We start from the raw sequence: 25264 nt of genomic DNA, 5'->3' as shown, positions 1-25264 counted from the left end.
ATTCCAGCTTGTAATCCAATGTTTGTAGACATTTCTTACCATGTACAAAATCATCTCAGTTTTAAACATTGCCTGTGTTTTTTGCAATAAAACCAAGTTAAACCTGTTGTGTTGGTAAGTCGGGGTCTCGGAATATTATCAAAGCACTCGATATTTTGTTTTGTAATGTCTTTTATTTGAACGGGGCGGGGAGTATTGAATGTTCAGAGTGATGCTGTCCTGTCTCTCCAACTGTCTATAAAAAAAAAAACGATTTCCGAATGGTTCACAAATTTGATATCGCTGACAATGTTTTCTTGGTATTAGCATTAGAAGCTTTTAGTGGTATATCTAAATGCATTGCCTATAATTATATATATATTCATGACTAAATGTTGCTCTTGTGGCTTTTCTAATTCACTCTCAATGCTTGGTTGCTGAAGTAGCTGAGGGCTTTCTCCTCCACAGCGCAGTGTAGACAAAAAGCGGTAAGCAAGACGTCCTGTTTTTGTTTCTCCTCCTTAAAAGTCGCAGGTGAAATGTCGATTTTGGTAGTTGCAATACTTCTTTCTGCTGCTGTTTTCCTCTTTGCAGGACAGTGAGGTAAAATGCCACTGTATCCAATGCATTTTTTTTGTCTTATTGCCCTGATCATTTGTTCTGACAAATGTTTTTACTCATCTGCAAATGAAAAAAGAAAAAGAAAAATCAAAAGAAAAAGTCGATCTTGTTGCTTGTTCTCGATTGTGTTAGGTTTTGTCCAATGCAAAAAAAAAGGCTTGTGTAGGTTTTAGGGCCGTTTTGGGGGCGGCTAAAGCAAAGCAGTCGTCACCTGAGTGAGTTGAGCCCTCCAGTTCTGTAAGTACACCACCACTGTGATGTATTTTGAAAAGATATTTGCCTTTTTTTTCACCAATGCACAAGTATATTTTTGTCAAATTGCCATTTTCCCCTTTGTCCTGGGTAAGTATTATGTCCAGGAGTGGCTTTTAGTTATGTAGAAATTTATGCATTTGTTTCCTTTTGTAATATTTCCATGCCATGTTGCTTAGTATTATGTTGGATATGAAGTTTTGAATTTGGGGATTTTGAATGTTGTTGGTTGGAAATTGTTCCCAAGAAATGTTTTTTTTTTGCAAAAGTGCCCGCTGATTTCAAATGTCTTGAGTTGAATCGTCATAATCTCTCAGTATAGCATGCCTAGGCCTCTGATCTCCATCTATACACAATGTTGTTAGGATGTCGTCTTTTTCGGTGAATTTGCTGAAGCCCCCCCCTCTCCCCACAATGCCATTAATTCCCCCCCTTCAATTGAAATGTTTTTGACACTTGCTGCTGTTCTAGCATCCACGTTACACGTATCCATATTTGAAAATTCTGTCTTGTTGATTTGATGGCATATATCTTACCTATATATCTATATATACAGTTGCGCTGTGTGATTTTTGCAGTTCCGTCCCAGATCCTTGCATCTTAGGTTCTGCTGCAAAAGCGCAGGTAAGCGACTCCAAAGAAAGACAATGTTATTTATGATTATTGCCAAGAAAAGCTTACCTGTGTCTTTCTCAAAATGCCTAATTGCATTGTTTTTTAGAAATTTGAAATACTGAATTAGCCCCAATGCTTTAAATGATGCATGACTTGCTGTTTTATTTTATTTTTTCCTCTTTTGACGATTTGAAACTTTAATCCACTGTCTCTCTTTGCATATGGTTACAATACCCTGACAATGACTGTATGTACAACTGAAATGCATGCGAAGGTGTACAAAACCTTTAGCACATGTATTCTTCAAATGCCCTCATTATATTGGAAAAGTGCAATGCATTTTTTATATTGAAACAGCTTCACTTCTCGCTCACAGTGATGGCGGAGGCTGGAGAGATTTAGGCGCTAGAAATCAGGTCACCCGCGAGTCGTAGTTTGCCCCCTCCCCTTCCCCAAAAGAAGTCTGTCAAGGAGCTCAAGGTAATGACAAAAAAAAATTAAATCAAAAGCCAATGAATTGAACTGAACTTGCATAGTAAAAAAATGGCTGTAGTTGTGCTGTGTCTCTTTTGCTCGACATTGAGTTGTCCATTCATTGAAATCTTGTCTTTGAACCAGTTCTGTAGAAAGTTGGGTGAGAACAGGAGCGGATTTTTGTGTGTGGTAACTTTTAAAAATGGGGGGGGGGGGGGAGGTTTATGCTCTCGATACGAAACATTTTTGGTTTTCCCGGTTATCCTATTGTACAAATGTGAATGCTCTGGGGTAGAAGACTTAAACAGAGGAGCATGCCTGTGTAGAGGTAAAGGTTAATGTGGTGTGTATCTGATCAAATGTTTGGAAGCATTCTGTAATAAACTGTAATAAAAGCCTGTTTTGAGAGTTGTTTTTAATCAGATATCAGACACTCTACACCGCATACTCTCACTTTGTATTAACTTTTTTTAAATATCAACTTTTTTTACCTTATGTACTTGGGCAGGACAATTGTCATGAAAATATCAAGATTTTTCCACCTTTGATCAATCTCTATTTTTAACTTGATTTTATGGTTTTATATTGAAAATAGCAACATGTAGCTGATAACCTTTAGACATACCTTTTACCTTACCATAGGATTATAAAGTCCATGACGATTCCTTAGGTTTGCCAAAGTACTTTGTCACTTTTAACAAAAATGCATGTTACTTACGGTATGTGTAGACAGTGGGAATCAGCTTTTTGGAAAAAGTCAATTTAATTAAACCTGCTGAGAGTTCTAATTCGTCAAGTCTCTATGGGAACTTTGTTGTACACGAGGCCAAAAGTTGTACATTTCAAGAAGAAAAAAAAGCCACTTTGGTCAAGCGGGACTCTGGGACAGAGCTTGTGTAAATCAAAGGTTTTGGAGAAATCCGTGGGGACGTCTGGTCACCCTAATTCAGGGGTGTCTAATCTTTTTTTCACTGAGGGGCACATACAGAAAAATATACAAACTGGGCTGCACTCAGGTCAGCTATAACTTCACCTCTATTGTATTAAAGTTAGCAGATTCAATTAAAATGGCAACACTGCTTTTTAATTGAATGTTTAAAGTAAAAAAAAAAAAAATCATTCACAGCTTTCTCTTAATGGCTTTTCATTTATTTTTTTACATATTCAATTCAAGCAAAAAGTAGTTTGAACACCCCTGTTCTAGTTGGAGCCAAGATTATATTTCACCACAAACTTAAGTATTTTCATTAGTATTTTCATTTCATTCATGTTGGCAGAGTGTTTCACTCCTTGTGCTTTGAACTTAACCCAACCTCTAGCACGAATTAGGAAATGTTTATGGTTTATTGAAAGCTGGCTTCAGCCAAAGTGTGAAGCACTTCATTTTCTTGAATCTGATTCTTAAAATTTATTTCTTTTGTGACTCAGTACAAGCTTTAAAATAAAGCTATTTTGATAAAATATTGGGTCAATATCCTTTAAGTGAACAGTGTTTAAGTCTTTAGGATTTGTTTTTAACTGGTAGCTCTCGAACAACTCTGCTCTTAAAGTCGCCCTCAGCTGAAAAAAGGTTGGCGACCCCTGTTCTACCTTCTGATTGTATTTCAAAGCTAAACGTAAAACATTTTTTGTCCATAAATGTAGATGTGAATGAATCAAAATTACAATTGTGGTACTGAGAAATATTTCATTTGAATATGTTCAGGTCTATAAAAAAAAAAAATCCAGCACATCCTTTTTACAATGGTAATCTTTATTGGCTTATTTAACAAAAGGTTTCCTCAGCAGGGCCGCCTTGTAGGAAGCATCAGACACGATGCACAAATCCATAGTTAAAGCTAAGACGCAGCACCGATGGAATTCAGATCTAAATATCAATACAATGCGCAGGATGTCATTGATCACATTTAAGAATTGCTCTTATGTTCACTCTTTTGTTAAATAGAGTTGGAGCATCTCTTTGAAACACTGACGCTCCCTTGAGTCACTGTTTCGGAGCTGCTGCTGTGAGAAACTAAACTTGAAATCCTGCATATTCCATCATGTCTGCATTATTCCACTTGTGCCTCCTAGAAAGAACATTGACATTAACACTGTCCCTTATTACTGCGAAAGTTCATAAATTACCTTAACATATTGAAATATATTCTTACACTATATTGCTTTAAAAAAATGTTTTACAGCAGCGACTGACCCGACACACTGGACAAAGCAGTTTAAATACTTCACATTCATCACATTTAGACAAGGCAAAAGTATGGCCACGGTTTGTAAGGCAATTGCACATTGTCCGGAAAAGCACAAGAGACCGCTGTGTGTTTGATAATTCAAGTTTGACCCAACCCCCTTTATAAGCAAGACATTTCAACATATTAAAAAGACAACACAAAATCCAAGTGACTCGAGTCGTCTCTTGTTCTTTTCCTTAATTTTAACCACCTGCATTGATAGGGCTTTTTGCATTGCACATTAAACAAAAACCTATTTAACACAGAATAAACTCGCCCTCGCCGCCCGCCTTCCCTTCTTAAAAAACTCAGCTCAATAACATCTTGCATTTCTACTTCTAAAAATATATTCTGCAACAAATATACTGCTTTGAATGGCAATAAATACATCTTAAACGTCACTTCTACCAGACAGAAAATACTATTGCTATTGTAACTTTTAGTGGCACAGTTATATTAGTGTGACGATGTGAATGGAAGACTGTATTTATTCTCCCAAGAAAGTGGACGGCAGCATGAAAGATATGCTTTGTTTTGGTTTGGATGAAAGCCAGAAGAGGGCGCCCTTCAGACCTGGTGTGACATTTTTCTCAATAGTTAAAATAAATATTCACAGACAAGTCTTTAGTATTTGGATTGTTGATGCAGTAATAGGAGGAGGCAGAAAGTCAGGATTTTGAACAAAGCCCATTCATTATTATCCATGTAAGGGTCACGGAGCTTTGCCAAAAATAAGTTGACGGATTGTTTGGATAATTTTTGACTTGAAGGAACAGGCCACCGTTTTTACATACTGAGATATGTTCGTACCTGAGCTTAGACGAGTTCATTTGTACCTGTCATAGCACAGACGGCGTTAGCATTTAGCCTCTCATCCTCTCCTCCTCTCCTCTATAGCTCCAAACCAGGTGAAGATAGAAGCTACCAAGCTCTTCCACGTTTTCCGTTCACGTTTATTTAAATATGGTTACGTGAAGTGTTACACCAGGCGTCTCCAACCTTTTTTGCCCGACGAGCTACTTTCACACAGTATGAACATCCGAGAGCTACTTATGTTCAAAAACACGCAACTCAGGTGGAGTTCACCCAGAAGAATTACTTGCCAAGATGGTATTTCAAAGAAAGTGACTTGAGTTCAGTCCTTATACTTTACTATATTGAACCAACTGTAGACTGTGTTCAGTATGTTCAGAACAAACAGAAAATGCTTCTAAAATTTGAGCTATCAAGCGTGTAGAGATGTAGAAAGTCTTTGGCGAGCTACTGGTTGGAGATCCCTGTGTTACACAACGAGGGAACTATATTGTAAGGCGTAATAATACCAGGAGTAGTTCGGCATCCGCAGAATAAAGTGAAGATATTACTGCGCGGATGTTGAACTACTCCTGGTATTATTACACCTTACAATATAGTTCCCCCTTTTATCCGCTTAGAAAATCCACATTGTTTACTTTGTCGTGTAACACTTCACGTAACCATATTTAAATAGGGAAAACGTGGAAGAGCTTGGTAGCTTCTATCTTCACCTTGTTTAGAGCTATAGAGGAGAGGCTAAATGCTAACGCCGTCTGTGCTGTGTTTACATGACTGAGGGCAAGCGTGAAGACCAGACAGGCACAAATGAACACGTCTAAGCTAAGGTAAGAACATATCTCAGTGTGTAAAAACGGTGGCCTCTTCCTTTCAGATCAAAGCTTGGATCAACGGAACTCTACGAAAATCCTGTATTTGGATGCACATGTCAAGGTAAATTAAAGTTGACACTCATTTGGCTTCTGTTATGTCAGGGTTTCTGCGGGGCGTTAAAAAACATCCCTCTGGGGCCAGGACTCCCCTGAAAAAGAGATTCTTAATCTCAGTGGGACTATCCTGGTTAAAACAAAGGTCAATAAAAGCCATTCAAAGAATTGTGGTAAAACTAATGCCACCAATTTCATTAAAAGTAAATAACTGGATTCAAACTGGCATTAAATATACATGTCTTGAATAATTATGACTTTGCTCGACTATTTTTACCCCACAAGTTTGTCAAAGATACAAATATTCTGATCCAAATCCCATTCTCTCCACAAGTTCCTGCTCAAAAGTTGCCTCTTGTGTCCAATTCTCTCTTGAATATTGAAATTGTGGCAATAAAAATACAGTTTTTGGGCATGACTTGTACAAACTACTGTTGTGCCGTCTGCAGAATCTGTATTGTAAACTTAACTGAGTAGCTTGTCTTAAATAAACCCTGGAAGAGCCACACGGTCTGAAGAGCTCCACAGAGTTGACTAATGCTCGGTGTCTTAGGTCCGGACTAAGTTGCAGACCCTGCGTTATTGCACCCGAGCGTCTAACAGGGCGGTGGACAGCAGCTCCAGCTCGTTGTCGTGGCAGCCGTTGTCGTGGTGAAGAGAGTCCGCGCCCACAAACGCCAGCAGCAGCTCGGTGCGCCTGTGTAAGAGGCGCAGCATGTCCTCGGCCAGAGTCTCCACGGAGCTGTAACGGACCTTTTCCAGGTCGAAAATGTCCTTCAGGAAGTGCAGCACCTGGTCCTGTAACGGAGTCGACAAGGTGTTTATCAAGCAGGGTTTTAGTATCGCAAATGAGGTCCAGGTACATTTAGATTGGCAACTCATTCTTTAAGATGTCTTCTAGCCTCCAGCCACAAGGGGTCAGTAAAGGTGGGTAGTTTATTACTTTAACTTAGAAAAAAATTCTACTTTTGGAAGTTCCACCCACTACCGTTTTACATTTACTTAAGTTATATCTAATTAAAGAAGTAAAGCTGTCGGTTACTTTTCTCACGTGTTGATACAAATACTTAAAAAATATATAAAACTCTTCACGTTGTAACTCAAGTCAGATTACAACAAAACAATCAAATTTTTTACGCTCCAAAATTGACTGCTCAAGTCGTTTTTCAACATATACTTTTCTACTGAAGTTAAATTTATTCTATTTTATGTGAGTGAATATTTTTTTTATCCACTCACTCCTGCCCACATAGTTACTGTCATGATAGATACATAAACATACATATCTACATTTATAGCCAGGTTTATCATTTACATAATTTAAACTGTGGCACAATATTGTATAGGGTAACCATATGTAAAACAAAACATTTCGGGACAGTCCTGAATTCAAAGCTTTTGTCCTGGATCCTGAATCTAGCCTTGCCTGGGAGAACCCATGCTGCTGTGTGCGCTCGAATCATTTCGAACTGCACAACAGCCTGGGAACCACGGCCGAAATTTTCGCATGGATTTGGGGACCTATCACAGAACGAGGAGGGATGGCAAGACGATGACGAGCTATTCGACATACGGAAGCTAGTTCGTTTAGGGATAAATCTTTTTTTTTTTAAACTTTTATTTACAGATCCAACATGACAGCAGCGACGCCATATTTTGATCAAGCTTTAGACCGCGTTCTAAATAGTTTAACTCGAAGGTTTACAGCAGGTACGTCTTGCATCATCTGATACAAGGACTTGGCTATGGCTACGTGCAAACGCATGATCGACATTCGTAGCGCCCAATAAATGGCTATGGACAATCGTAAACCACACCTCTCCAAAGAGAAAATGAATTGGTGGTCCCCAGACTAAATATAACTTGTGATATTTTGTCTAGCGATAGGCAGACTAAATCTAGCCCAGACTGTTCTGAAAATGATGCTCGTTCCGCATCAGCAGCAGTAACTGCTTCAGTTCAAGACCAATAAGCACCAAACGCCTCTGTTGAGGCTGGTTATTATTGTCTGAGAGAGCGCTACGAGCACATGTGGGCGAATGGTGACGGTCATTTCTGCAAACAATACATCGGTCTGGGACTTTAACTGACACAGGGATCACTGTAAACTTGGAAGATGGAGACGAGAGCTGTAGTAAAGACGATGCATATTTGTCTTTCTCTCTTTTATAAAACAGCCGCACTGCCTCATTTTCTCACTGTGTGGCAAAAGGTGATCAGTGGAAATAACACTTGAAACACTCCTCTGCTTGTGTTGAAGCCTTTTAAAGAGCCATGATGCGCCTCGCTATGTGTCACGCCTCGGTGCACAACGCTCACGCCCACCACGGGAATTTCAGGCCATGTCATGTAGTCACCGTACTTCAGTAACACACTGACCTTGAAGAAGCAGCAGAATTCGTGCAGTGAGCTCTTGGGCCCCAGGAAACCCCAGGCCAGAACCGGACTGATCTGTTCACACACCCTGTAGAAATGAGCGATGAAGCCGTCGTGGACCTGAAGGAGAGAGAAGGGAGTGATACAAATACAGTTTCTTACATAAGCCATAAGGAAAACCTTGCTCAAACTTGGGACACATTATCTCTAGTTTGAACGTTCAATCTCACCTTCATGTGCTGCCGCTTCTGTTTGAGCACTGACCAACAGCTCGACGCCACCGCCTGGAGGCAAAAAAAGAAATTGTGCCATATTTAACAAACTCCACAAAGATTCAAAAACAAAAACAGAAGAATTTCCTTACGGTTTCCTTGAAGGAGCTGTTGAGCCATCTGTTGTTGATCACGTTTTGAATCGAGATCGGCGGATTCTCCAGATCCTCAAACGAATCCATGAGAATAAAGTCCAGCACAATGTCGTAGAAGTTTAAATGTCTGACCTAAAAAAGAAATGTCTGTTAATATTATTCCCTTTTTCAAGCCTTTTTGAGGAATATTTGAATGCTTTAACTCATGTCTTACCCCTCGTGTTGCAAGCTCTACTTCAGTGTTCTCCCAGTGATCTGTGTTCTCTAAAAAGGCGACGAGCTCCTCAAAAACGTCTTCAAATCGTCTTGGACTCTGGAAAAGATGAATGAAACATGAGATTGTGGAGAAACAGGGCAGTTCTGGAGTCGTTATTAACTTTCGGACACTGACCTTCTGAGCTTTGACGATGATGGAAGACAGAATTTTCTTTCCCGTTTCGGCCAAAAACGTCCTGGTCGTTCTCTCACACAAAATGAGCTGAAGAGAAAGTAAAAAGCGTCAGGAATCAAGCAAGAAGTGGTTTTACAGATCTTGAAATCAGGAACTGTCCATTATCGACACATGTTGAGCGTAACTCACCTCACACGCTCGACGGACGCAGTGCAGCTTGGCGAGGAAATCCACGTCTCCAATGCAGTCCAGCATCTCAGTCCTGACAGAATTCAAAATTAATGAAAAAATAAAAGGGGACAGCAATACTTAAGGTCAGCGCACACTACACAATTTTTTTATACGATTTTATAAAGAAGGGGGGGTCCACGAGTCCGTCTGTCCACTCTATGGCTTCATTTCTCCTCCGGCTTCACAAACTGACCCCAGATTGGCAAATATAGGCCTGTGTTTATGAACGTGGGAAACATGTGTGTCTCCTGATTGGTCAACAGTGTCATGTGATCGCTGTCACAACAACACGGTTCAATGCTGCTGCTGAAACTACGAGCCTTCAACTTGGCAAAATGAAGATAATCGTCGGCGACATGTAGATGCGGGACATATTTCTTTGTATTTAAAGAGACTAGATGCAAGTTGGCAATTTTATGCTCACTACTGCCACCTCAGGTCTTAAGCGTAACTGCAGCTTCTATATTAAGCTTGTGCAGGATTTTAGAGGCAGTTGTGGTGAACAGGTCTGGGCTCATTCTAAACATTAGGACATGGCTGGAACATGTAGGGGGAGTGAAATAGATAATATTAACATTTTTAAACTCTGTATTGTCCCTTTAATAAGAAAAGGAGATGGACCATCAGCCATGGAGGAGACAGCAGAGAAAGCAGAGAAGCTAGCGGAGAAAAATAGCTGGAAAGTCCATCTCCAAACTCAGTAAGTGCCGCGGTTAAACTCTGTGGTTGAGATGTAGCTGGAAAAAGTAGTTCTTGTGAAATAAGGTGATATAGAGTTGTGCTGTTTCGTGTGGGGCTGCAGCCATGAAATGAGTTGTTTGTGCCACTGTTTTAGCAGAGAAATGAAAATAGAGGCGCTGAAGTGTTTTTCTGTCTTTATTTCACTCTGTCATTGGCCACTGCTTTCTGTTTGTTTGCTTTGGGGAAGGTAAAATCACCCACAATTCTCCTGTGCGTCTGAAATCGGGCTTAAAAATCAAACATGTTTGATTTCCTACGACTGGAGTCCAGTTGCGTCTTTCTGCCTCCCACACTACACGATTCGAACGCGAGTCCAGTCGTGACCCCCCAACCTACGCGACTGACTCTGTGTGACTGCCTCGACGAGCCACGACTTAAGAAGACTCGGCACGACTGGGAATTAGAGAAAAATCGGGCAAAAAACGTTTATAGTGTGTGCTGACCTTTAGTTCTAAAATGTGCCGTGAAAGTGTCTGGGAATGCACAGTGTTTGGGCAAATTCAGGAGTGGCAAACATCTTTTTTTACCACAAGTGAATTACCTCATCACTCTACAGGAGATGTCCCCGTCTTCTGCCAGCTGTAAAGCTTCTTCATAGAAAGGATGGTGTCCCAGGACGCTCCTCAGCTCTCGCTGTTCCGACAGCTGCGAGAGACAAAAGACACTGCATTACAAATGTGTTCACAGCGAAAGAACAATCTCCCAAAGTCGTCACACCATTTACCACACAAGGAGCTGTTGATCAAAGAAATGTCTAGAAGATAATAATGTAGTAGTGTGAAATTGCGCAAATTGATTGATAAATGGGAGGAAACTGTATAATATACTTATTGTTGGATTAAGAAAATACTTCAATCTCACAATGGAAGAAACACTCGTTACAGCAGCTCTTAGTAAAGTTACAGATAATATCACCCAGTCAAATCCAAAGCAGTAGGGCTGGGTACCGTTACATTTTTTTCGATACCGTTTCAACGATACTTAGTTTTCGGTACCGATACCTGAACGATCCTTTTTTCGATACCGATACTTAATTATTTTTCATTTAGAACCATAAAACAGAAGAATAATGTTAATTTATTCTTTTCCTTCCATTTAATTTCTTTTACACTGCAAAAAGTAATTAACTAGACTAGTATAAACATCTCAATTTGAGCATAATAATCCAATTTTTTGTTGTTTTGACTGGTTAAGATGTTGTTGGGCGTTTGTCCTAGATTATTTCACTTGCTCTGAGATGTTTCTGACTCGTTTCAATACATTTCGTCCTTATTTCAGGTAATTTTCTTTGCCAATGGGGTAAGAAAATTGTTCTTATCTAATTGGCAATATTACTTTCTTATTTCAAGCGAGATTTACATTAGAACTGGTCTGAAATGTCCTCAAACAAGCAAAGTAAACTTGGTCCGATCAGGAAAGTGTCTAAATGAGTGAAAACCGCTCAAAACAAGATAAATTTCCTCAATTCAAGTCATTTAAGCCAATGCTTGATATTGACTTTTTGCAGTGTACATTTGTATTAGTTGTTTGAGATGAAACTTCCTTTAACAACAGACGGAAAAAAACTTTTGACGTTTCTAATTTCCCCCCCATTTTTTAACAATTTAAAAGAAAAATGTCCCCCCTAAATTTTTCTTCAAATTTTTCCCAAATTTTTTGTGTGTTTTTTCTCTCCCAATTTTCCCCTTTTTTCAAATTTTCCCCAAATTTACCCCAAATTTTTTTTTCTTGCCCTTTTTTCCACGTTATTTCCCTTTTTTGATATTTTTAATTCCCCAAATGTTTCCCAAATTTAACCCACTATTCTCCACTATTTGCATTTTATGTTTTTTATTTACTTGTCTTTCACTTTTTTTTTTCCTTTTTAAATTTGTGTAACCAACAGCATAAAAACTTGAATATAAAGATTTTATATTTGTTTTCGGTACCTGCTTTCGATACTTTTATTTTTCCGATACCGGTAGTACCTAAACCTTCATTTTCGATGCCGTACTGGTATCGTTTAACGGTACCCAGCCCTACAAAGCAGTGAGACTTTCCTTACATTACGCTGCTGACTGAGTGATATAACAGCTCATCTACAAATTGCAAACCATCGATGACTCAGTTTCTCTCCCCTTGTGCTTTTATTTTGAAGGGCTGCAGGTGTGTGCGGTGCAGAGGAGATAAGGGGCAGGACTATGGACCCGACTGAAACATATGGGTCAGGAGGCGACGGTGTGAGCTGTACGTCAAACAGAGGAATGTACACGGGTTATTTATAGAGAGTCCTCAGCCGCACGTTTCACTGAGCAATGTCTTACACTCTACAGGGACGAGTGGGAGGTTTAGTCGAGCGTTTTAACATTACACACCATGACAACGCCTTGTCCAAAAGTCCCAATATCTCGTAACATCACTGAGATTGACTCAACCTAAAACAAAAAAACTCATGGAACTCTCTGCAGGACACCCTTTTAGGTCATATTTGATGAACAACATTGGCTTTTGTAGAAAGTGGTGCTTTAATTTGGGCAACAATTGGAGATTCCAGCCCTTGGTCTTTTGACAATGAAGAAAATCGGCTCCACCAAAACAAACTTAAAATACTCATCAAAGTATTTTTTCATGAAATCGTGCAGCCCTAAGCTAGACTAAAACTCTTCTAACCTCTTACCCCCCGCCTGAAACAATCACATTTTGTCCAGCTCGGCGTTGCCCAAGTGTAAAAGCTTCTCAACTGGAGAGCAACAGTGTAATGTGTCATTTGAAAGCTAAGACCGTAACTTGTCACCGCGTTTTCGTCTTTTTTTTGTCACGTTTTTGTGTCACTTTTCAGTTGCATTTTTGTCATGTTTTTGTTGTGTTTTGTTACTCTTTTGTTGCGTTTTTATCCTCGTTTGTTTCACTATTTTGACACTTTTTTTCAAGAAGCTTTTAGATTTGGGTAAAGCCAAACTAGAGAAAATGTGCTCGGTTCAGGTGGGGGTTAAGAGGTTAAATGGGGCTAAAGCTAGAACAGTGGTTTCTCTCTTTTTAGTTTAGTTTGTTTAAGCAGTTACCTGCTTACGCCTACCCCTTGCTCATGTAAATTACATTTACTTTTACATTTAGATCAGATAAACAAGTATTCTGTATCAGTTTTGAAACACAACTATATACCTGTACATGTCTGTGAGTTTTTATTTTATTTTATCCAAATGTAGTTACAATTGTCAACATACAATCAGCAGACTTAGCTTACAATTTGCAGCACTGGCAAACAAAGAGGTTTTAGCTGCATTTCACATCATAACAATTATCCTTCTTGTCATTATCAATGAATGAACATCCAATTTCATATTATATAGGCACATTGGATTATATTCTGTCATCTTGCCTTGTTGCCACTATTTATTAACGTTATTATGATAATGACATGCCCAAATTATATACCTTATCTAGTGAGGTGCGTTAAAAAGCCAGAGTGTATAGAGGCCTGTTGAGAGCGGGTGATAACCCTCAATCAACAACTTTTGACACCAAACTATATAGCTTTTCTAGAATCAGGTCAAAAACTGGACTAAAAGCTAAAATATAATAAAGAGGAACTGTGTAAAACTAGACCTAGAACAATAAAATATAAAACTTAATGCAATAATAAGTCATGTAAAATCTACTTTCAAAATGAAAAGAGTAAACCGTAAGTACCACTAGAACAAGTCTAAGTACTGCAGTTTGAGAAACACTAAACCGTTGCACCAAACTGCACTCGAAGTCATCAGTTCAGTTTCAAGACAAAAGCGAATAAATGTGTCCAATCATTTCCACAGACGTTTAAATCTGAATCTTCTCTCGACTGTGGGACCAACTCCTCGACTCCTTTATGGGTCAAGTGCGTTGGCGATAATAGGATTAACCCGAGCCCCTCTCGAGCTGAACGACTAAAGCGGGACAGGCCCAGTAAACAGAAACTGAACCTCCGGGAAGTTCACGGCTATTTCAATCGCCAAGGAAACCGCGTTTGGTTCATTGTCACGCTTTATCAAAGTCACTGAAGGATAAGGCTTTTAGGAGATTTAGAAGGTTTCTCAAGGACAGTATTGTTAGCCGGTGGATTCATGTGTTTGTAATCGACTAGAAGGTTTAAAAAGTGGACAAAGTTACCAAATATCCCCATCAGCCCCATTTCCAACACAATGCCTGGTTCTCACCTCAGCAGCCGACACAAAAGAGTCCGTAGAGTCTGCCACGCTGATGCTGTCGCGAAGGCACCCGTCCTCCAGGTCCTCGTTGGACAACATCTCTGCCAGTTTCTCTGCTAAACACATATGTTTATGAGCACGGACAGAACAGCGAGCGTAGAGTCTCCTTCTGTGAGAAATGCTGTTACCTTGGCTGCTGGACCCGGACACTCCCAGCACTCCCTCGAACTCCCCCTGTAGATGATACGCTCTCTGAAGAAGCGACTTCAGTCTGTGGACGAACTCTGCACTGATCACGTCCTGGAGACAGAAACGGAGAGGACATAAGGATAATGGTCAACACAATATTATACATAGAATTCACTGTGATTAGATTTTACTTTATCACAGAAGTTTAATCGGCGTTGTCTACTCTACAGTGCCACAAAAAGATGTTGGTTACAATTACTCAAATTAAGAATATTAAAGTAGCTATATGCAAGTAGGCCATTTTATACTCACTACTGCCACCTCAGGTCTTATGCGTAACTGCAGCTTCTATATTAAACTCGTGCATGACGGCACTTTGAACCCAAATTAACACTTAATTTTAACATTTTTAAACTCTGTATAGTCCCTTTAACCTTGATTTGACTCATTGTGACTTGCCAACTTAAATAATTCAAGAAAGTTATACTTGTTGCGTTGGCGTTTTTTAACCTACTTGTCCATGCACTAATAAAGGATTTTTAATTTTTGCTACTCCGGAGTGCCTCCATACCTTTTTTTGACTGCTTTTGACACACACAGCTAGTCTCTCTTCTGTCCTCATGCACTATCGGCTCCTTGGAAGAGCACCCGTGAGTCTACTACAACCTATTACACCTATGGGACCTTAGCAGCGCTCATCTTCTCGATTTCAAAGTTTTAGATACAGGCGGCATCTCTGGAATCGCCCATATATGGTCATTTTTGAAAACAGTTAAGGGGGAAAACAATTTTGAAAAAAATTAAATTTTCTCTAATTATTCAAAAACTACTGTAACAAATGCTGAATTATGAATATAGTTTTCTACTAAATAAAGATACAAAGACATGGGGAGGAGCAAAGTGGTTCAACAGCCCATAGACACATGAATAACTGAGAATGCTAACTTGATGCTACATGTTAGCATCGGGCTAATGCTAACGATTAGCTAGCGCTTGCTACAACTGCCGTTTTTTCACCTCTACTGAACAATCTGTTGAGACAAAATATCCAAATGGGCCCGATTTACACTTGACTTTATTTATGTGATAAATAAGTTCATATTCCACCAGAAAATGTCTAAAAAGAGTGGAAAATTGATCGAAGCTAAATGCTGCCCTCAGAAAAAGATTGACCTATCTTACTTTATAGGCGATTTTTGTTTAAGATATTTTTTTATTTAAAAGTGCACCTTTCAGAGCTTTGCTATACAGTGTTTATGTTTACATTTTACAGTGAGTTTTCAATAAAACTACTCATATTTGGCTTTGGAAAAAAATCGGGATATCGATATTCAAACTAAATATATCGGGATATGACGTGTGGTCCATATCGCCCAGCCCTAATAGTTTGTTATACAGTTGTAGAAAAGTCTGCGTTTGTGGAGATATCAGGATACGTGTGGACATGGTCTTAATGTTGATTGATCTACTCTTTATCAGCAGCTAAAATAAGCCTTAGAATCAAGAATCAAGACTGTCTAATATCTGTGGTCATATTACAGACAGGAGGTCTCCGTTTTACTAAAAGTTCAAACTTGTGCAAACAAATGCACATGAGCAAATATTGAGTCAGACAAAAATATTTAGTTTTCACATATCGAACGATAAGTTGTGTTTGTAAAATATCTCAAAACATAGATTAAATTTAACATAACTTTAAAGATTTTAAACGGGTTCTGCTCTAAGGTGAATTCCTGCATTCAGATTGTGACTTACTATAGTCTAAACTTTCTAAAGGCAAACACCAGTGTGGTTTTCTCTGACGTGTTCAGGGTCTGAAACCTAACTTTTGACCTGCACCAATAACTGAAAGGTTGACGTACTGATATCCGCTCCAACCTTTAGTCATTTGGTAAAGTGGATACAGTTACTTCATGACTTCTTTGTTTGTTTGCTTGTTTGTGTCCTCTTTTACCTCCATGCTCTGCTCTGCGATGGCGTCTCCTGCTCCTGTTTTTATCGAGCCACAGTTTTCATCATCGTCTTCATCACTTTGTTTGCTCCTAAAAGTCAAAGCCTCCTCCCACCTCCGCAGCGCCTCCTCGAACAGGTCCATACCTACAGACAAGCGAGGGTTAAAGTCAGCAATACAGCGACATTTAGAAGCTAAACAGACACTCACCCATTAGATACAGGTTTTCTGGCGTAGTCACGGGTAAATTCAACACGCTGCCCACGTCCGAGTCGCCCGGCTGGTCCCAACACGTCGAGTCGTTTGCACAAGTGCTGCTACTGGACGAAGTCATGCTTTTAACCTGAGCAGCAAAATGAGAAAATTCATGTTCCTGACAATTCAATGTATCTAATATGTATATTTATAATGTCAGTCTTACTGAAGCCAGGCTCTGCAGGGACCCGGACAGTTTTCTATAGGTTTCTGTGGTGATGACCAAACTAGTGTAGTTCCCGTTGTGCAGAGGGAGATCATGGTCTGGCTCGGTCTTAGTTTCTGGAAACACAGAGAGGATAGTTTAGAACCGTCTTTCCCAACGCCTTTCTTACACCCCGACAACCCAGAGAGTATTATGGGATTATCAAAAGCAGGGTTTCCAAAAGTCTCAGCTGGAGTTCGTAATGAGACACAGAGTGGAACGCCGATACTAACACTGCTGTGCCTTCCTGGTGCTATATTTTGACACAAGCGTATGGTTTGTTTTTCTTTAACAAATTTACATGTAAATCTATGGCACCAAATTAAAATTAATCTATGAAAAATTACTGGATTACCACAGCTTTAAGGGCATTTTAAAATCCATTATTTATTTTCTTATGAGAGTTGATGGAATCAACATATGTAGTTACAACGCAGGTTTGCATCTGATGCAACGCATATAGAGCTTGTTTGTGAAGGCTCTCATTCATCCAGGGAGTATCCATCCATAAATAGACAATGTATCTTTTACCTTTAACTGAGAGATATGATTTTAAGCTGAAGCTCAAATACTGCTCAATTTCACCGGCTTTGTTCATTTGAAATAATTCCCTGCTACGTGCTCAGGTACCGCCCCATGGGTCCCCGTACTTCTGGTTGGACTACACTGGTTTAAAGTCTTTGTCTACTTCAAAATAATGCTAAGGTTTTAGGGTTGTTCCGATGGATGGTGGGGCCTTTCCGAAACCGCTTCCTCCTCCCTCACCCGACCCCCTAACACTCAATTTGCACGTGCCCGCGGAGTGGAGTTCTGTCCGAAATGGACCCCTCAGTGAGGGGGAGTGGGAGAAAAGCTCCTTCTCAGCGAGTCTGCATCGACACCACACTTAACAGGTGTGTGTTACACTGAGAGCAGTCCCACGAGCAACACACCAAACAACTTCAGTTCCGCGTTTACTTGGGACCAACTCTATCGTCATATAGACGTTTATTAATGAAAAAGAAAGTGACAGTGAGACTTAATATGATTTTATTGGGAGAGGAAAAATTCTCACTTGTGAGTTTGAAGAAGCTAAATTATATAATGTAAATATGACATATTTGAATCTGAATTACTTTGTTGACTCATAAGAGAACCTTTTATTTATTTAAAAGTATGATCAGTCAAATTAGTGATTTTTGCCACATTATGGGTTGTGCAGTTCGTGAGGGAGAGTGCGTCTGAAAGTCACAGCTCGAATTTCTCTGTTGAGTGAACGTCTGGAAGTGCCCTCATTGAAGCCTGAGTGGAAGGGTGTAGGGGAATGGTTTCGGAAAGGCCCTTGGATGAACCAACATCTTGATGGAGAGCCACCACTGTGATGCCAGAAACACGGATCTCCTCGAGGCCTAGTAAACCTAAAAACTTAATCCCTGGACGCCTCGCGCTCGTCCCTCCGGCAGCCTCGTCTGCTTGTCTCCCAACCGCCTCAAGCACTACCTGGCCGCCTACCGCCTGTCGCCATAAGCTTTTATCTGATACGGATTGCTTGTTATTCCGTGCATGTTCATGTTAAGTCCTTTCTTACAACGTAGATTTCCAGGTGAACAATGCTGTTGAAGCGGTGGCCAAAGCAGCAACGAAGGACATAAACTGAGCGTCATATCTTTGTTCTCGTAGCCTGAATCGTCAACTGCCATTCAAGGGGACATCGCCCAACCCTACTACGGCTGACTGTCCTCCCATAAAGGACATGTCTTCTCTGCCCCTGTGCCATCCCTGTAATTGAAGGACTGGCAGCGTTGATGTCGCGTAGTGTAGCTTTGATCTACTGAACCCACAGCGGCTTAATACGCCAATTTGATTATGTAACATGTCTCAGGAGGACACAGTGATCTTTTATACAGAGCAACCCAGCACTACTGAAATAATAAATCCAGTCTTATCGAAAGTTGAATGGCTGCAATGATCCGATCACATACACTTACCATCTATAAAAACCTGCTAACCTTGTATGTCTCTGCAAACATGTCTGAAATGTATCATCACAGTATTTACCATTGTGTTGTGCTGAGGCTTTGGCAAAAACCTCAAAGTTGACTTGCTCATATTGCGGCGCGGACCTTCTCTTTCTGCTCTTTCTTCTCTGGAAACGTCTGGCGAGGTAGAGCAGGGAGACCGCCCCAAACGCCGTGGCCGCCACCAGACGCTTAGTGCCCGGGCTGACGCTGACCTGCGACACAGCCAAGTGAGGGAGAGGTGAGAGGCTATATTTACAACAGGGAAACATGACAGCGACGGAGCAGGCGGCGAGGGCGGAAAAACACATGGTGAGAGGCAGAAAACACGTAGGCTGCAAAGTGGGAACAGGGTAATGCTCAGTGTCTGACCTCGAGTTTAAAGTCAGACATTTCAAGAGGCAGATCCTCCACTTGCAGCAGTTTCTCAGCATTTTATTTTACGTTTCTCTACACAGTGGTTATATAGCACTTCATAACACCTGAACCCACATTTCCAGCAATCTTTTAAGATCTTAAAGGTATCAAATCAATTGCAAGAAGCACTTTCCCGCTTACATTAGGTGCTCAAAGCAACAACACTTTCAATACGAGCAATTGCGATGTCGTCACGTTGGAGGGCAGTGGTAGGCAATTTGATGTTTGAAATAAATAATAATAGTCCTATGATAGACAAAAACAATGTTCTCAAACAGAGTCAGAGGCCTGGATGCCGACTATTCACCAACATCGGAAGATATTGAGACAACAATAACAGCGATCACTCGTATAGTCTAATATTTCAATTGCACGGATTCTAAAATAGAGTAATAACATGTGTAGAATAAATATATCTGATAGAAAAAGATACACAAGTGCAATAGTAGACAAATATAGTAGGTTGATTGACAGATATGGGTTTTTCTAAGGCAGATGGCGATATGGTCCACCAATATTTTTGATTTTTTTAAATGTAGCAGACCAAGTGGTGGTGTGTGAATGAGGCAATGGTATGATTGGTATTGGTGTGGACCAGGGCTGCAACTAACGATTATTTGGTAATCGATTAATCTAACGATTATTTTCCCAATTAATCGTTTGGCTGTAAATGTATGAAAATTTTATATAAAAAAAAAAAAAGTATCACATAAAGCTAAAGTGTCATCGCTTGAGGACGTGTTGATGGAGTAAACTGAAAGTGAATGTTTGCTGGAGGCTCTTGGTGCTAGTTCTGCTTCTGATTGGATGAGACACAGACGGATATTTATGAAATTTACAAAGTACAAAACACTAAATCCCCTTAATTTAAAAACAAAGTTGGTTTTCATAAAATATACACAATGTTCATGCCATTTTTACTCTATTTGAATCTGTGTTTACTAGAACACGATTAATCGATTACTATAGTAGTAATGGTAAATAGTTGTCGATTAACAATAATAATAATAATCGATTAGTTGTTTCAGCCCTCGTATGAACCATGCCCCCAGTCATAGAACAGAACTCCAGAATATATAGCTGAGGGGTGTGGTGCATCTACAATGTCTATAATCCTGTGTTTATGCTTTGCTTCTAAACTGTCAAATGTGTTGATGTGGAACTGTGACAGCAGGGGGCGCTTTATTGGGGGCAGAGGGCTGACTTTCATGTTTATATATGGAGGTACTTCAGAGGGAGCTCGTTTAAAAGACAAATTCTAAAACCAAAAAAACAGTAAGTCTCTATCTCTTATGGTCCTGACATTATAAGCAACAATTTACAACATAAAATATATAAAATATGGTGTACAAACGTGTAGCCGTTTCCCCCCCGTGATGTTTCTCAGCTCCCCTGAGGTGGAGGAAGCTGTGGGAAGGCTGTGACCGAGCTCCTTCCAATGCAACCCCCAAAACAAAACAGGAAGTCACTACATTATCACTTTGAGTTCCTGAGATATTAGCTTTTAATCGGCCTCTACACTGTTTCCAGGTCAATTAATGCGACTAAAATATATCAGCGAACACTACAATGAACACTATTCTACACCCTGACATCAGCTGGACCACGAAGTCAAAACACAAATGCAGAAATTTCCATGTGTCCGTCTTATCTGCAGGTTAAACATTGCCAACAGCATCACAGTAAATGAATATTCTATTTTAAACAAACTGCATCGAGCCTCGCATCAGTGCCTTGTCACGTAGACTTTTACTGAATCCATTTCAAACGCGATGTGTGTCCTTTTCATCTATTAATAGAAACACCGTGACGCAGCGGTGGATTAACCACAGACAGAGCTGAATATTCCCAAACAGCACAGATTACATAACACTGAGGGGGTCTGATGCTGAGGGCAGGATGTGAAATAGAGAATTATACAAGATTATGAATGTTATAGGGGGTTTACATTCTGCTTATTTCTCCGACCGTCCATGTGCAGAAACAGGAGCTGGGTCATCATTGGTTTTCATTTATCCAGAAAAATCCCACTAAAATGTTTACAGTTTATATGTGTTAGTGGTTTAGTAAAGGAAACTCCTTCAGACACAGGGAACACATGCAACAACAACAGACTGTGGTAAGTCCAACGGTTGCCTTCTGTGCCAATCTACTGATTAAACCTGCCTAAGTCTTTAAAGCAATTATGGGATTACACCTACCATTCAAAGGGCTTCGCAAACCACTCTGGACTGAACAATGGACCTTAGAATATTCTATTTATTCCAAAGATTTTATTGTAAAGGAAGGTGTTAACAGTTACTAACCATTAGCTACAATAAACTACACTTAGTCCAGCTCATGGGGTATGACTAGGCCTGTCACGATAATTACTATATCGAGTTATCGTCCGGTAAATGACAGAAAAACAATATATCTTTTAGTGTCAGTAATTATCATCAGTACATTTATTTACATTTTTCCTTCATTTTAACCTGTTTTTGCAATATTTGAGATAGATAGATAGTTAATTCGTCACATGCAATGTCAATAAACGCAACATGTAGTGAAATTATAAGAACACACACCTCTGTCATTTTAAGCGGTCAAAAAGCATGAGAAGAAGCTACAATTAAGTGTTCATGAGGCCTACAGTCAAGGGTCTAAGCTCATGTTGAATCTCTTTGTTCCTCCTTTAAGAGGGTGAACAATTTTACTGAAGTAAATATGCATTTGATCAAGTTTTGATGAGAGTTCCATTGTTTAAGTTGGCTTCAGTGACATCAAGTCATCCTCAATATTACCGTTTATCGTGATATTTTCCTGCCTCAATATATCGAACTTAAAATTTTGTTATCGTGACAGGCCTAGGGATGACACAATTTATATCCTTTGGCCAACAGAAGAAGTTTGAGGAATTTGACTGCACGTAAACAGAATAAAATTCCCAAATTGTTCTTGTTATTTCTTGTTAATTCTAGATGAGCAACATTATTACGTTTGAGGCACCAGGGGTTTGACTCAGCCCCCACCTTTTGAAGAGTGACACAGAAATTGTCCCGTAAACTGGCTACGCCTGACACTCGGTGAATAAAAATATGTTATGAAGAGAATCTTTTACTGTTCTTCTACTTGATGATGTTGGTTGGCTTGAGAGTCAGAATTTCTTGCTTTACTGGAGCCATTCCTTTAGACAAGTATGTTACTCCAGTGGAGGCATGAGAATAATTGATACTTTCCAAAACATTAGTTCATACTAAACAGAAATCATTCAGGATTTTGCATAACTGAACATAACCACAATGAATAAAAAACAAATTATCATGTATTTTCTTCCCCCTACAAAAGGTTGTTAGTTCGAAGTGCCGTCATGCACGAGCTTAATATAGACACTGCAGCTACAAGTATGACCTGAGGTGGCAGTAGTGAGTATAAAATGGCCAACTTGCATCTAGCCCCTTTAAAATAATCAAACTATAAACTGCATACTGACCAAACAGGCATGCATACTAGCTAACAGTAGCTTCACCGAACCGACTACAAATGATATTCATAATAAAAAAGAGCTAATATTGTGCATAGAGTTTGAGAGTTCCTTTGTTATAAACACAATGTTACAGTAGAAATTCACATTTAGAAGAAGAACATTTATCTGTATAGCGCCTTTCACGGACATAGTCACAAAGCGCTTTACACGAGACAACTTTACATTCACCCCACAGTCGGTGATGTTCAGTTTCCCCTGGGGGAGACTGACAGAAGCGCTTTTTTAATGGTAAGGGAAACCAGAGTAGTGGGTGAAGGCACGCACATCCACAGTTCTAAATAAGTGTGCAGGATCAAAAAATGGAAAGTGTCACAGAAACAAATAAATAAAAGATCCGCACAACTTAGTCGCTCCAAAGCTTATTTTAATGCTCACCAGACAGTGACGTTTCGGGCCTTAGCCCTTCTTCAGACAATAAATTTTTTTAGCTCTTACACACCTGTATATATACACAGCTTAATTGTAGGGGTCATGTGTCCTTGTCACATGACACATGTCACATGATATGAGTTTCACAAAGAAAAAAAAGACATGACATACAATGTTGCCACGCACAGGGAACCAAACTAAACAGGTCCTGTGCAGGACAGTAGAGACAGATGAGTGTAGGCTTACTTTAAACATGGCGAGTGACAACCACAGGATTATTTGTAAAAAACATGTATACACCAGTGAATGTGCAAAATGTTACAAAATATACATATATTTACATATATAGGGAAACCAGAGTACCCAGAGGAAACCTATGCAGACACGGGGAGAACATGCCAACTCAGCACAGAAAGGCCCCGTCCAGGTGGGAATCGAACCCCCGGGACCTTCGAGCCGTGAAGCACGAGCGCTTAAGGGGGGACAAGACTAACAACAAACATGAACTAGAGACCAAATCTTCATTGGTTTATTACTATGGAATATGCCAGAAATCCCTGAAATCCTGAGCCCTATTCATGTTATTACTGATTCCCAGCTACAACAATAAGCGATACAAATTTAAAGTATAAAGCTTACCTGTGAGAGCGAGCTGTAGACGGACAGCGGGAGGTCGACCATTCGCAGGGCAGCCGTTTTCATCGACAGCTGTGACGAGCTCAGATTCTCGGGCCTCATCATGTCGAGCAGGAGATGTTTTTCACCTCAACATCTGGAAGACAATCACACTTAATGCATATTGTGCTTTTTTACATTCAGTAGAGCTGCTAGAGTAATCGAAGGTTGTACGAATAGCAGAAAGCTGTGTCGCATTTGGTTATTGAGATTTGTTTGTCTTTTTCACTGTTTGATATCGGTCTCATCATTGATTTCACAAAATAAATGGATTGAACGAGGTCAAATACCTTCTGCAAACAACATAACTGTCTCCAAGGTGCATGATTATGATTATGAGCAGTTTAGCAGTACTTCATGTGCGGCACTGATGACAGAATTTGGATTTTTACAACATTTTTAACACAGATCTATTCAGAATATGGACATCCTAACGAACATCCACTTTGATAAACGTAAGAAGAAAAAATGCAACTGTTTACGACATGATTAGAAGCGGAACCCATTGTAGACAGATAAAGCATGAAGATTTTACGACACATTAAAGATCATCTGTATGTTACACTATAGTAATGACGAGTAACTATGGTGTTAATCCATAAATGAGGCGTAATATTTGGTTTCTTCTTGTAGCAAAGATGCAACTACTTTCTATGTTTTGGTACGTCATGAAACGACATCCAACTTAAAATCGCAAATGGACAATGCAAAGGCACATTCGCGATTTTTCCCACAGAAATTGCCTTTGTTAGCAATAGCTTCCTTTACTTTTGCACTGTAGAGTATGAGGCTGTATTAGCCGTTTATAACATATCTATTACACTGTAGCAGGCCATTTGCTTTAAAACACAGGAATTGTTCTATTATCACCTGGATCATTTGTTTGATAGAGAGTTTTTAGTGGCAAATGGCATAAAAGCTAAGAGGTTTTGTTGCACAATTGCACTTAAGTAGCTAACGGCTAGCACATGTAATAACGAAAAGGACACTACAACGCCATAAATTTGACATCAAAACATACCCAAACAAGCCGCAGAAGTAGGATTTATTGGCCCGATTGAAGAAAAAGAGATGGCATTGAGATATAGAAGAGGAATCTACCGTTTAGAGGATGGTCCCAGCCAGAGTTTTTGACCTCCGCCGCTCAAAGTGAAGGACCAGGGAAACACGAGCAGTTGGAGGCACGCACGAGCGCAGGAGAGACGCTTCAAAATAAAAGACTGATCACGCACTTCCGGTACACGGCGACAGGGCTGCAGCTCCATCTGCTGGAGGATTGATTACATTGCATGAAATGTGTGGGTTTCGTTTTAAAAAGGTTTATGTATTATATATTTCGCTTATATTAACCCTTTGAGTGAAAGGGTTAAATGTTTTACAATATATCATTATCATTTTTTATATTTTATGATATACCCATTGTACAGCAGGGGCGGGCTGGCCATAGGTCCATTCTGGAGCAGCACAGAAGGGCTGCTGGCTTGAGGGCCAACAGCCTGCAAG

The 25264-nt window shown here is 39.8% G+C and overlaps 1 protein-coding gene across 1 annotated transcript; it reads right to left on the bottom strand.

Annotated features, from left to right (window-relative positions):
• Positions 1 to 6465: 6465 nt before the first annotated feature.
• miga1 (mitoguardin 1) lies at positions 6466 to 24963 on the bottom strand. Its single transcript, XM_079569029.1, has 16 exons — positions 24863 to 24963; positions 23726 to 23858; positions 18815 to 18989; positions 16739 to 16854; positions 16528 to 16660; positions 16321 to 16463; positions 14366 to 14477; positions 14187 to 14293; positions 10556 to 10659; positions 9232 to 9304; positions 9043 to 9129; positions 8866 to 8964; positions 8649 to 8783; positions 8515 to 8568; positions 8288 to 8404; positions 6466 to 6706 (listed from the first exon to the last, which is right to left on the bottom strand). Exons 2-16 carry the CDS (start codon positions 23825 to 23827, stop codon positions 6488 to 6490), a joined length of 1776 nt encoding a protein of 591 aa, XP_079425155.1. The 5' UTR covers positions 23828 to 23858; positions 24863 to 24963; the 3' UTR covers positions 6466 to 6487.
• Between the last annotated feature and the right edge of the window lie 301 nt (positions 24964 to 25264).

The sequence above is a fragment of the Gobius niger genome (assembly GCF_951799975.1).
Source record: "Gobius niger genome assembly, chromosome: 13".
NCBI lineage: Eukaryota > Metazoa > Chordata > Actinopteri > Gobiiformes > Gobiidae > Gobius > Gobius niger.
The sequence above is the reverse complement of the archived record's forward strand: the minus strand, read 5'-3'. Positions and strand labels throughout refer to the sequence as shown.